General features: G+C 27.1%; 3 protein-coding genes and 1 long non-coding RNA gene across 4 annotated transcripts; 2 read left to right on the top strand and 2 right to left on the bottom strand.

Annotated features, from left to right (window-relative positions):
- The first annotated feature begins 437 nt into the window (after positions 1-437).
- Positions 438-6,178, top strand: LOC113796708 (ATP-binding cassette sub-family C member 3-like). The gene is made up of 7 exons (XM_027347013.2): positions 438-1,130; positions 1,254-2,733; positions 2,819-3,479; positions 3,569-4,732; positions 4,805-5,156; positions 5,228-5,783; positions 5,871-6,178. Exons 1-7 carry the CDS (start codon positions 600-602, stop codon positions 6,095-6,097), a joined length of 4,971 nt encoding a protein of 1,656 aa, XP_027202814.2. The 5' UTR covers positions 438-599; the 3' UTR covers positions 6,098-6,178.
- On the bottom strand, positions 5,039-6,427 carry LOC142645654 (uncharacterized). Its single transcript, XR_012846734.1, has 3 exons — positions 6,338-6,427; positions 5,262-6,279; positions 5,039-5,164 (listed from the first exon to the last, which is right to left on the bottom strand). It is a non-coding gene; the product is annotated as an uncharacterized LOC142645654 (long non-coding RNA).
- A 115-nt stretch (positions 6,428-6,542) lies between these two features.
- ZnT49B (solute carrier family 30 member 9) lies at positions 6,543-8,746 on the top strand. Its single transcript, XM_027347066.2, has 7 exons — positions 6,543-6,849; positions 6,910-7,114; positions 7,183-7,383; positions 7,443-7,849; positions 7,908-8,237; positions 8,307-8,380; positions 8,454-8,746. The coding sequence occupies exons 1-7, from the start codon at positions 6,543-6,545 to the stop codon at positions 8,610-8,612; spliced, it is 1,683 nt and encodes a 560-aa protein (XP_027202867.1). The 3' UTR covers positions 8,613-8,746.
- A 277-nt stretch (positions 8,747-9,023) lies between these two features.
- Positions 9,024-11,463, bottom strand: LOC113796786 (ubiquitin-conjugating enzyme E2 B-like). The gene is made up of 5 exons (XM_027347086.2): positions 11,245-11,463; positions 10,415-10,563; positions 10,269-10,349; positions 10,070-10,185; positions 9,024-9,986 (listed from the first exon to the last, which is right to left on the bottom strand). The coding sequence occupies exons 2-5, from the start codon at positions 10,456-10,458 to the stop codon at positions 9,667-9,669; spliced, it is 561 nt and encodes a 186-aa protein (XP_027202887.2). The 5' UTR covers positions 10,459-10,563; positions 11,245-11,463; the 3' UTR covers positions 9,024-9,666.
- Between the last annotated feature and the right edge of the window lie 666 nt (positions 11,464-12,129).

The raw sequence follows: 12,129 nt of genomic DNA, 5'->3' as shown, positions 1-12,129 counted from the left end.
TCAATACATGGTCAAAGGGCGGTGAAATTTGAAAAAACAAAAAAAATTTTCAAATTTCGAATCATTTCGAAATCGTTCGATTCGAAGGGATCACACAAACTTTAGCTATTTTCACACACGAATGATGATCAAATGAAAATAGTGACCGGTGTATAGGGTGACGAAAAATTCCGGTTCCTTTTTTTCTTTGTTGAAGAAAAAAAAGAAAACTTCAAAAAATCATATCATCCACAGACAGACACTGATAGAAACAGAAAAAAAAGTATCGATTATTTTCGATAAATAATCAATTGATAATTTTGTTATTTTAATTGATTTTCTCTTGATAAATAACCAGAGGAAAAAACTAAAGTAAATAAATAAACAAAATAATCTTCGTTTCGTTTTCTAATCAATTTGCATTTTGGAAAGAAACAAATGATAAACTTTTTTATTATTATGGATTTCTTCTTTCCGTGTGTTTGTTTGTTTGTGTGTGCAATAATTGATGAAATTTTTCGTTCTTGAATAAAATCCGAAAAAAAATTGCACTTTTTCACTTTATTTTCATCTTTTGAATATGATTTGAAATAGTTTCCGAATCCAGATCGAAAAAAATCATGGAGAATAATGAAGTTGTACAACAACAAAGACCATTTTGTCTAAAAAATGTTCATCCAAATTCAAATCAACAAAATTGGCCAATTATAATGGATTTTTTTCAATTGTTTATCGATTCTTCCGATGATAATCCACCATTGATCGATGATGATCAGAATCAATCATCAGGATTGATTGAATCACCAATCAAAGATATATTCGGTTCGATTGATTCACATTCACCTATTTTTGTGAATCAAACAACAACGATGCAGCCAGAATCGACTATTATCGATCCAGAATCAATGATATTTACCAGCAACAGTAATAGAATATCCTGTACTGAAAATACATTATTTGTTTGGATACCATTCATATTATTAATATTTGGTATAATGATTGAATTTTATTGGATAAAACGATCAAAAAAACCGTATCAACAACAACAACAACCGCAACAACAACAAAAATATTTCAACAACAACAACAATAATCGTCAACAAGTGTCATCATCATCGCTTTCGATTACAATATTTTTCATTTCAAAAATGGTTTGTAGTTTGTTTGTTGTTGTTTGCTTAATTCTCAACAATCAATTATTGGGTTTTTGAACCAAGTTTTTGCTTATTGATTTTCCAATTTTTTGATTTTTTGATTTTTTCAATTTTCACCAGTTTGCTGCAAGTATTTTATATATAACAAGTTTAGCGCGTATAATATATTGGTATCTTTATGCTGATCGAAATCAATTAGAATTGATGGATCAATGGTCAACGATTTTAGCTGATTCTATTCATGCTTTAGCATGGTTAATAATAATATTATTTTCAATTTATAATCATCGTAATCGTATTGTTTCTTCTGGTTCATTATTCATTTATTTTCTATTAGAATCATTGGTGAATATTTATCTAGCGATAAATATTCTTATGGATTTATTCAATGATAATAATAATCAAGAATTATGGATGATTAATTATGATTCTTCAATGATTATAATGAAATTAATTTATATAGCATCGATATTATATATATTTTATTTAGAATGTTATTCAAATCAGGATTCAATGAAAAGAAAATTTGGAACAAAATCATTAAAATCCAAACTAACAAATCCCGAATGTTCGGCATCATTTTTTTCACGTATAACATTTTCATGGTTTACAAAACTTGTTAAACGACAATGGCAACAAAAATCATTACAACAAGAAAATATGTGGTTATTAAGTTTGGAAAATACAAGTAATTTATTAATGCAATCATTTCGTCAATCATATAATGGTTATCGTGAAAAAAATAAACAATTTAATATGATGTCAATATTGATTCGTTTATATTTACCCGAATTGCTTTGGATTGCTCTATTGAAATTAATAGCCTGTGTATTTTTATTCATTAATCCAATAATGTTGAATCGTATAATAACATTTTTAAAACCAACAAATACAGAACCATATTGGCGTGGTTTTGTTTATGCATTCATAATGTTTATATCACCAATGTTTGAATCATTATTTACAAATCAACATGAATATCAAATTAATATGATTACAATGCGTATGAAAACCTGTATAACGGCAATTGTTTATCAAAAAAGTTTACGTTTATCACCAACAGCCAAGCAAAAATTTTCAACCGGTGAAATTGTTAATCTAATTTCAGTTGATACATTAAGAATTGTTGATTTAATTAATAATATTAATACATTATGGTGGGCACCATTACAAATTTGTATTGGTTTATATTTAGTTTGGTTACAATTAAGTTATGCATCATTAGCCGGGTTTAGTTATATGTTATTAATTGTACCGGTTAATATTATGTTAACAAATTTAATACGTTCATATCAGCTACGTTTAATGACACGTAAAGATTCCCGTTCAAAATTAATGAATGAAATATTGAATGGTATTAAAGTAATTAAATTGAATGCATGGGAAAGACATTTTGAAACAAAAATCAATCATTTACGTTCATTAGAAATGAAACAATTAAAATATATCGCTTATTGTAATACATTTATGACAACATTTTTTAGTTCTGGTTCAATATTTGTTGCATTATTTAGTTTTATGGCATATACATTAATGTCCAATGATAATGTTTTGGATGCTAATCGTGCATTTGTTTCATTATCATTATTCAATATTATTCGTATGTATATTTTTCAAACAAAAAATCTCTCTTCAAAAAATGAAAAATAATCCTTTTTTTTACTCACTTCAATCCAAAACATTAGGTGTACCATTAACATTTTTACCATTATTTTTTTCATTTGCCGCAATTGCATTAGTATCTATAAAACGTTTAAATGAATTTATTAATGCACCTGAATTAAGTGATTATAATGAAACAATAATACATTCAAATAAACAAACATTTGAATCAAAAAACAACGAAAACGATGACAACAATGATGACAAACAACAACAAATAGCAATACGTATAAGTAATGGAAATTTTAATTGGATTAAAAATGATCCAATACCAACAATACATGATATCAATATTTCAATACGAAAACATCAATTAATTGGTATTGTTGGTGGTGTTGGCAGTGGTAAATCATCATTACTATCAGCTTGTCTTGGTGAAATGGAAAAATTAAATGGCCGAATGGAAATTGATGGTCGTATTGCATATGTACCACAAGAAGCATGGATATTAAATGCAACAATACGTGATAATATTTTATTGAATAAAAAATATGATGAAAAAAAATATAAAAAAGTTTTAGATACATGTGCACTGCAATTGGATATGGCAATGTTTGCTGCAGGTGATTTAACTGAAGTTGGTGAAAAAGGTATTAATCTTTCCGGTGGTCAAAAACAAAGAATATCATTAGCAAGAGCTGTTTATTCAAATTCTGATATCTATTTATTGGATAATCCTTTAAGGTAATTCATGATTTTTTGTAATTTATAATTTATAATTTATAAATTTATAAATTTATAAATTTTTAACTTTTTAAAAAAAATTTTAAAAGTGCATTAGATGCACACGTAAGTCAGCATATATTTGAAAATGTTATCGGACCAAATGGTTGCCTTCGTAATAAAACAAGAATTTTAGTTACAACAAAATTATCATTATTACCAAAAATGAATGAAATTATTTATATATCACGCGGTGAAATAAAAGATCAAGGACGATTTGAACAATTAATTGAAAATGATGGTCCATTTTCAAAATATGTTGCTGAATATTTTCTTGATCAACAAAATGGTATTGTTACGGATTTAGATCAACCAGATTCGGAATTTATTAATCAAATTGAACCAAAAATTAAACAAGCAATTGAACATGTACAATTATCACGTAGTATATCGTATAATCGTAATATATCTATGAATGAACAACAACAACGTTTACAACATAGTACATTTACAAATCAATCAAATATTGATTATAATCAATCACAACGATCACAACAACAAACAGAATCAACAATGTTTGAATCGGGTGAAATAAATTTTATTGAAACTAGTACTAGACAAATTAATGATGGTAGATTAATACAAACAGAAGAAATGGCTGAAGGTTCAGTAAAATTAATTAATCATAAAATATTTTTAAAAACAATTGGATGGTATATTTGTTTATCGGTAATGATAACATTATTATTATCAAATTTATTTCAAATAATGAGTAGTTTATGGTTAACTGATTGGTCAAATGATTCATTAAGACCATCAAATGAATTAACTAATAATTTACGTTGGGAACGTATTATTGTATTCGCCGTGCTTGGTATAATTGAAGTATTTTTTACATTTCTTGGTACATTAAAAACAAGTTTAGGTTGTGTACGTGCATCACGTATATTACATAATAAAATGATAACACATATTATTCGGGCACCAATGTCATTTTTCGATACAACACCATTAGGTCGTATATTGAATCGTTTTACAAAAGATATTGATGTTGTTGATTTACGGATATCATCAAACATACGTTTATTTATAATGCAAATTTATCGTACAATTGTTGCATTTGGTTTGATTGGTTTGGAAGCACCAATTATTCTAGCATTTTTCCTTCCATTAACAATTGGTTATTATATTTTACAAAAATTATTTATACAAACATCAAGACAATTAAAACGTATTGAAGCTGTTAGTCGATCACCATTAAATAATCATCTTAGGTATGATTTTTTTGTTTATAGGATTTACTAATTTTTACTTCTTTCTTTTTTACAATTGAAAACAAAAAACAGTGAAACAGTAAATGGTATAACAAGTATACGTGCATATGGATTAACAAAAAAATTTCAACGTATCATGTTAAAACGTATTGATGATAATAATCAAAGTTATTGGTTAGGTTTTACGGCTGCAAGATGGTTAGCAATACGACTGGAATTCATAAGCTATTCGATTGTATTTTTAGCAACATTATTTGCAATATTATCACGTGGTACATTAAGTCCAGGTGTTGCTGGTTTAGCAATTAGTTATTCATTGAATATAACAGCTATACTTAATCTTTTGATACGTGGTTATTCTGAAATTGAAACAAATTTTGTTTCAGTTGAACGTATTGTTGAATATATTTCAACACCTGTAGAGGTTGGTTTCTTTTGATTATTTTTTTTTAAAAAAACAAGTAAAAAAATTAAACCAAAAACAAAAAAAAAAAGAAACAATTAATTAGCAATGAATTGGAACGTTTACCGTTTGATTGGCCGGAAAAAGGTGAAATATCATTCGAAAATTATAGTACACAATATCGATCTGGTTTAAAACTTTGTCTGAAACGTATAAATCTTCTAATACCTGGTGGTAGTAAAGTTGCTATTGTTGGTCGTACTGGTTCAGGTAAATCATCATTTGCATTAGCATTATTTCGTGTACTAGAACCAATCGAAGGTACAATTTATATTGATAATATTGATATACGTAAAGTAACATTGGAAACATTAAGAAAATCGTTGACCATTGTACCGCAAGATCCAATAATATTTACAGCAACATTACGTGAAAATGTTGATACATTATCCAGATTTAATGATGAACAATGTATACAGGCATTAAAAGATGCAAAAATGAATGAATTTTTAGAAAATATTAATTATAATCTTGATTATATGCTGACAAGTAATGATAATCTAAGTGTTGGACAACGACAATTAATTTGTTTAGCCAGAGCATTACTTAAACGTAGTTCAATTATTGTATTTGATGAAGCAACTGCTTGTAAGTTTTTTTTTTTTGTTTCATTGTTTTTTCTTTTTTTCTTTTTGTAAATTAATAATTACATTCATTTTTCTTCACAATGAAAAGCTGTTGATCATGAAACCGATGGCCATATACATGATACAATATTTTCCGAAACATTTCAAACAAAAACGGTATTTATGATTGCACATCGTTTAGATTATATTATGAATTATGATTATATATTGGTTATGGATAATGGTGAAATGATTGAATTTGATAATCCAAATCGTTTAATCAAAAATATTGATGGACAATTTTATTCGTTAGCAAAAGAAGCGAAAATTATTTAAAATTTTTGAATTTTAATATCAATTTTTCGTAGTTAAAATAAATTTTCAAATAAAAAACGTACTTTATGACGGGTTTTCTTCTGTTTGCGGTTGCCAACAATTCTCTCAATATAACAAAAAGCGCTTGTTGTTATTGTTTTTACCGCTGCTATTTTTTGAAAAACAAAAAACAAAAACAAAACCTTGAAAGTTTGTTATTGATGTTTCATCTGTCTGATTTTTGATTTTCTGTTTTGTTACCTGGTTCTGATGAATAAGAATCTTGATTGATTATTCTTCAGTAACCAACCAACAAATTACGATTCCATTCCACAGTTTTATTCAAATCGCTCGAATTTTTTCAAAAAAAAAAATTCGTTTGTCGATAATAATCAGATTTGATTTACTTTTGGTTGTTGATATTATTCATCAAATTTGAAAAATCAAAATCAAAATCAAAAAAAAAATGACTATCATATCGAATTTGATGGCCAATTATCGTCTAACAAATCATTCAAAAATGGTATTATTTCGTTTAATGATTCGTCATCATCATCATTTTAAAAAATATGGTTCATCATCAATGTTAAATTTTTCATCATTATCATCATCATCTTTGTTTCAAAATAATCATCATTATCATTATTGTCGATCATTTAATCAACAACAACAACAACAAAATCGTTATCCATTATTGATTAATTATAATTATTGGTTACAATTAATACGACCATTATCCAATACATCTAGTTCCAAACCTGAAGATATACATGGTATTTATTTGATTTGAGAATAATGATTATTATTTTCTTTTTTGAATTTTTTTCCTCCAGTGATACCGAAAGTAAAAACAACAAATACAAAAGAACGTAATAAAGATTTAACATTAGGTCGTAATTTTATAACAACAACACGTGCAATGCGTGAATATGCATTGGATATATCGGATCTAGTCGATTTACGTAAATTTCAAAGACGTAGCCCTTATAATGATGAACCACCGATTACTGTTTATCTACGTAAAGATGTTGAAGCAAAGTAAGTTTTTGTTGTTGCTAATGTTATAATGTTATATTTCTAAAATTCTTCAATTTTAACACAAACAGAGCACTTGAAGTATGGAAAAATTGGGATCGTCTTAATGAAGAATTAAGACGTCGTAAAGAAAAAGAAGAAAGTTATAGTGATAGTCTTTTAATTGTTAAAAAATATAATAAAGATTATCGTCGTTTAAATACACCACAAGCAAAATTTCGTGAACATGTTATGCGTGAAGCTGGACGTGTTGTAATGGCCGCTGTGATGATGTTAGTATCGCATTTGTTTTTTTGTCATATTTTATTTTGTTTGTTTTTTTTTTGCATAGAAATGGTGCAAATTTTTTTCTAAAATTATTTGCATGGCTTTATACCGGATCTCATTCATTATTTTCGGAAGCAATACATTCATTAGCTGATACTTGTAATCAATTATTATTAGCATTCGGTATAAGAAAATCAATACAAGTGCCTAATAAAGATCATCCATATGGTTATCATCCAATGCGTTATATATCATCATTAATATCTGGTGTAGCAATATTTTGTACTGGTACTGGTTTAAGTATTTATCATGGTATTGATGGTTTATTACATCCAGAACCAATTGAATCATATTATTGGGCATATTTTATATTACTTGGTTCACTTATATCTGAAGGTGGTACATTAATTATTGCATTAAATGCTGCAAGACGTTCAGCATCATTAAAAGGAATATCATTAACACAATTCAGTATGTTCAATATTGTTCATTTATATTTGTTATTGTATTTTAAAAATTTCATTTTCAGTTTTAGCCGGTAGTGATCCAACATTAAATGTTGTTATTTTAGAAGATTTTGCCGCTGTATTAGGTGTTTCAATTGCAGCCGGTTGTATGGGTTTAACATCATATTTTAATACACCAATATTTGATGCTTGTGGTTCAATAGCAATCGGTGCATTATTAGGTGTAGTTGCATCGTTTGTTATCTACACGAATGCCGGTGCATTAGTTGGTAAATCAATTCCACCAAATCGTATGGCCGATATAAATAAATTTCTTGAATCTGATGGTATGGTTCGAGCTATACATGATGTTAAAGCAACACATATGGGTAATGATATGGTTCGGTATAAAGGTAATTGGGTATTTCTGACCATTTCTTGACTTGTTTTTGATTTGTGATTTTTTTTTCATTTTTCATTAGCCGAAGTTGATTTTGATGGACGTAAATTGACTAGAAATTATCTTGATTCTATTGATTTGGAAGTATTATACAAGGTTTGTTTTCATTTGATTTGTTTTCAAATTGATTTTTAATTTTTAATGTTTTAAAAACAATTTTCAATCATAGGAAATGCTTTCAGTAAAAACAATGGAAGAATGTGAAGAATTTATGCTTAAACATGGTGAAAATATTGTCGATCTATTAGGTGCTGAAGTTGATCGTATTGAAAATGAATTAAAAGCTAAACATCCTGAAGTTCGTCATGTTGATCTAGAAGTACTTTAGAATATATATTTTTTTTTGTTCCATCAAAACAAAAATGTTACAAAACCAGCCTGAAATTCTAACTTTTTTTTTGTTTTATCATTATTATTATTGTTGTTGTTGTTGTGATCCATCCCAATCTACTAATATAATTTATTCAAAATCAATATTTGTAATGTAATTTTTTATTTTATTTAAAAAACTAAACTTTTTTTAATAAAAATTTTTTTGAATTTCAAATAAAATGATGACGTTTGATGTTTTGTGATGTCATTCATTCGATTCAACAGAAGAAACAAAAAAATGATGACAACGACTAACTATGATTATGTTTTTTTTTAATGGCTAAAAATAGAATCTTGATGGCAGAAAAAAAAATGGATGCCAAGTTTGTAAATCAAACAACAACAACAACAACACGAAAACAAAGGGTTAATTTCAAAAAAAACAAAAAGTTTATTCATTTGGTTACATAATACATCTCCTCCATCACCACCAAAGAGGATTACACAATGTTTGTTTTTCCGGTTTTTCATCACTGATAATGATGATGATGAAATTGTAAACTTGATTGATTATAATTATAGTTTTTTTTCAGCCATTTTTTTGTTTAAATAATTTTTTTTTTCTTATAATTTTCTCGATATTAATTACACATTGATTAATTATAATTATATGATGATTATTCATATCACAATTTATTAATTAATTAATTAATTTTTCTTTTAAAAAGTATTTAAAAATTTCATAAATGTGATAAAATTTGTATTTTTTTGTTTTTAAAGTTTTATAATTTGAAAAATAATTATGCAAAGTGAAATGAAATTGTGGATGGATTGATTAGGTGTGCCAGGGTCAAATTACAATATTTTTTTTTTTTTTTTTTTTGGAATAAACAACGATATTAGCAACAAACAAACAAATCAAATGAAAAAACAGAAAAACAGAAACAAAAAACAAACAGTCAATTAGTATGGAAGGGGTTAAAGGGGAGAAGATGTGAAATTCAATCCAAATGAAAATGCATGTTAGTGTTAGTCGATTTGATGATGTAGATAGATTTTGATTTGATTTATTATCGATCATTTGATTGATTATTAGCCGTCGATGATGATGATGATGATGTTGTTGATGATGTTGATGGACATAATTTAGATGGATCATCAATAACATTATCAACTGATTCAATCCAACTAGATTCAACAATAGCTGAAACACGTTTTATATATTCATTACGATTTTCCATAAATAATTGTGCTGCTAATGCATTTGCAGGTGAATTTGGATTTGGTTCATCTAATAATGATTGTATTGATGTTAATATTGCTGATACATCATATGTTGGACTCCAACGTGTTTGTAATATATCTAAACAAATACTACCATCAGTATAAACTAATAATAATAATAGAGAGAGAGAGAGAAAGAGAGATTATTAATTACAAAAACAAAAACTAATTACAACAAAGAAGACATACTGTTTGGATGAAACATTTTTGATACAAATTTTACTGATGGTGGTTTATTTGGATAATCATCAGAAAATTGTAATGTTAAATGAAATGTACCATCTTCATATGGTGTACCTGGTGGCCTGAAATATATAATTATCATTGATGGATGGTTTGTCATTGGATTCAATGATTAGAAAACCAGGAAAAACCAGGAAAAACTTACCCAAAAATAACAGCATTCCAACGCATTATATCATTATCATGTGGTGCAGCACTAATACCCGGTGGTGGATCATCTTGAATTCTGTTTTTAACCCGGGAAAAATTCAAAATTTCATTAAATTCGATTCGAAATAGAAAAAAACCTACCGTTTAAAATCACGCATCAAACGACGTTTTGTTGGTGTTGTCATTTTTTATATTTTATATTTTTATTTTATTTATAATTTTCTATATTTTTTAAATTTACAAATTCAGTTTTCTTTTACAAATGATGATGAAGGATGATGATGTGATGACTTTACCCGAAAAACAAACAAGTCATATGATTGAAAAAAAGTGAAGTGAGAGAAAATAAATATGAAAATTTTTGAAAAAAAAATTCAGTTAAAAAAACAAAAACAAACAAACAAACACAGAGCAAGAATTCTTTTCCCTTTTTTTTATCGCAGTGCTGAACTGCAGTGAGAACCAAAAAAAAATGGTAGATTCTACAGAATATATTTGTGACAACAACAACAGAATTTGTAGAAACTAGATGAGAAAAATTATATAGAATCGGTAATGTGAATGTATGTGTAGAATCGACATATAGATTTTTTACTGAATTCTTTTTTTTTCTCCAGCTACAGAATTTTAATTCTTAATGTTCTTTATTTTTTGCTTCTTGGTAAAGTGGATAAAAAGTCATAAGGAAAATATTCTGGATTAATGTTTGTTTATTTGCTGTTGTTGTTGTTTTTCATTTGCCTTGGTTTGGAAATTTGACAGAATTTTTTTTTAAATGAACCAAAAAACACCAAACTTGAATTCTTGATAAAGATTAAGGGAAAAATATAGTACAGATTTGGATTTTAGCAAAGGAATTGTTTGTTTTTCGGGGAAATTCTGACCAAAAACAGAAAAAAACTTTGTTTTCGTTTGTTTACAAAAAGATTATCTCAAAAAAAATCCAGGTTTTTTACTTTCTTTTTACTTACTTTTTAATTATTATTTTGTTCGTTGTTGTTTTTTGATTATGAATGATGATTTTGGTTAGTCAAACTAACCCGTGGATTGAGCAAAACAACAAAAACAAACAACGAAACATCAACAGTCAATGTATGCGTGTTAATTCAATTTTACAATTGTTTGTTTGGATTGTACGTGTTTCAACAACAACAACAACAAAAAAAACGAATATTTTGTGTTTAAATGTTACCAATCACCATCGCATTTGATGATAATAAATGATCCTTTTTAGTAGTAGTGGTAGCACTGTAGCGATAGTAGTGGTAGTAGTAAAAGTAAAGTAACAAAAGTGCAAAATATAATACAGTCGTCCTTCGATTAGATGATGAAATTGAAAATTTTTTTTTCTGACTTGTTTCAAGTTTTTTCGATTTGATTTGATGTTTGCTGTTAATTTTGCGGTTGATAATCAATGATAATTTTTTTTTGTTTTTCCGTAATGTTTTTTTGATTTTCCGGGTTTTCATTATGGATTGAATTGATAAATCTTTGAACAATCATTGCGATAGGCAGAAGAAAATTTCAATATCTTTATTTTTTTTTCGCAAAAAATGATCCGACCACCTTTATCGAATCATGATGATCGTGATATCTGTGGATGATGATGGAAAGTGGTTTTTTTCATCGGAAAAAATTATCGGAAATCACAAATCAGCAAAATTGGATGTCAAGGACAGAGAGAGTGGTAAATCAGCAAATCATATTCAGCCTTTCACTTTTTCGGAAATTAATTTTTCGTTTTTCCGTTTAAAAAATTTGTTTTTCTTTTTTGGCCAATAAACTTGTTTTTGTTTTGTTTCATTGAGGTCATCGCTGATTTTGAATTCAATTTTATCAAACGACAGGAACTTCAA

Source organism: Dermatophagoides pteronyssinus, unplaced genomic scaffold, assembly GCF_027571235.1.
Source record: "Dermatophagoides pteronyssinus isolate colony J.1.1.1.1 unplaced genomic scaffold, Derpt_VIB-CSIC_2022.12 sq0017, whole genome shotgun sequence".
Taxonomy (NCBI): Eukaryota; Metazoa; Arthropoda; class Arachnida; order Sarcoptiformes; family Pyroglyphidae; genus Dermatophagoides; species Dermatophagoides pteronyssinus.
This window is presented reverse-complemented; position numbering and strand designations above follow the sequence as displayed.

Excerpts from the sequence above, each read along its gene's own strand:
- LOC113796786 (XM_027347086.2), bottom strand. The coding sequence starts at position 10,458 with ATGACAACACCAACAAAACGTCGTTTGATGCGTGATTTTAAACG. Across the intron at positions 10,350-10,414 it reads TTGATGCGTGATTTTAAACG|AATTCAAGATGATCCACCAC; the intron begins GTAGGTTTTTTT and ends GGTTAAAAACAG. Across the intron at positions 10,186-10,268 it reads TGGAATGCTGTTATTTTTGG|GCCACCAGGTACACCATATG; the intron begins GTAAGTTTTTCC and ends TATATATTTCAG.
- LOC113796708 (XM_027347013.2), top strand. The coding sequence starts at position 600 with ATGGAGAATAATGAAGTTGTACAACAACAAAGACCATTTTGTCTAAAA. Across the intron at positions 3,480-3,568 it reads TTATTGGATAATCCTTTAAG|TGCATTAGATGCACACGTAA; the intron begins GTAATTCATGAT and ends AAATTTTAAAAG. Across the intron at positions 5,784-5,870 it reads ATTTGATGAAGCAACTGCTT|CTGTTGATCATGAAACCGAT; the intron begins GTAAGTTTTTTT and ends CACAATGAAAAG.
- ZnT49B (XM_027347066.2), top strand. The coding sequence starts at position 6,543 with ATGACTATCATATCGAATTTGATGGCCAATTATCGTCTAACAAATCAT. Across the intron at positions 7,115-7,182 it reads CGTAAAGATGTTGAAGCAAA|AGCACTTGAAGTATGGAAAA; the intron begins GTAAGTTTTTGT and ends TAACACAAACAG. Across the intron at positions 8,238-8,306 it reads TGATATGGTTCGGTATAAAG|CCGAAGTTGATTTTGATGGA; the intron begins GTAATTGGGTAT and ends ATTTTTCATTAG.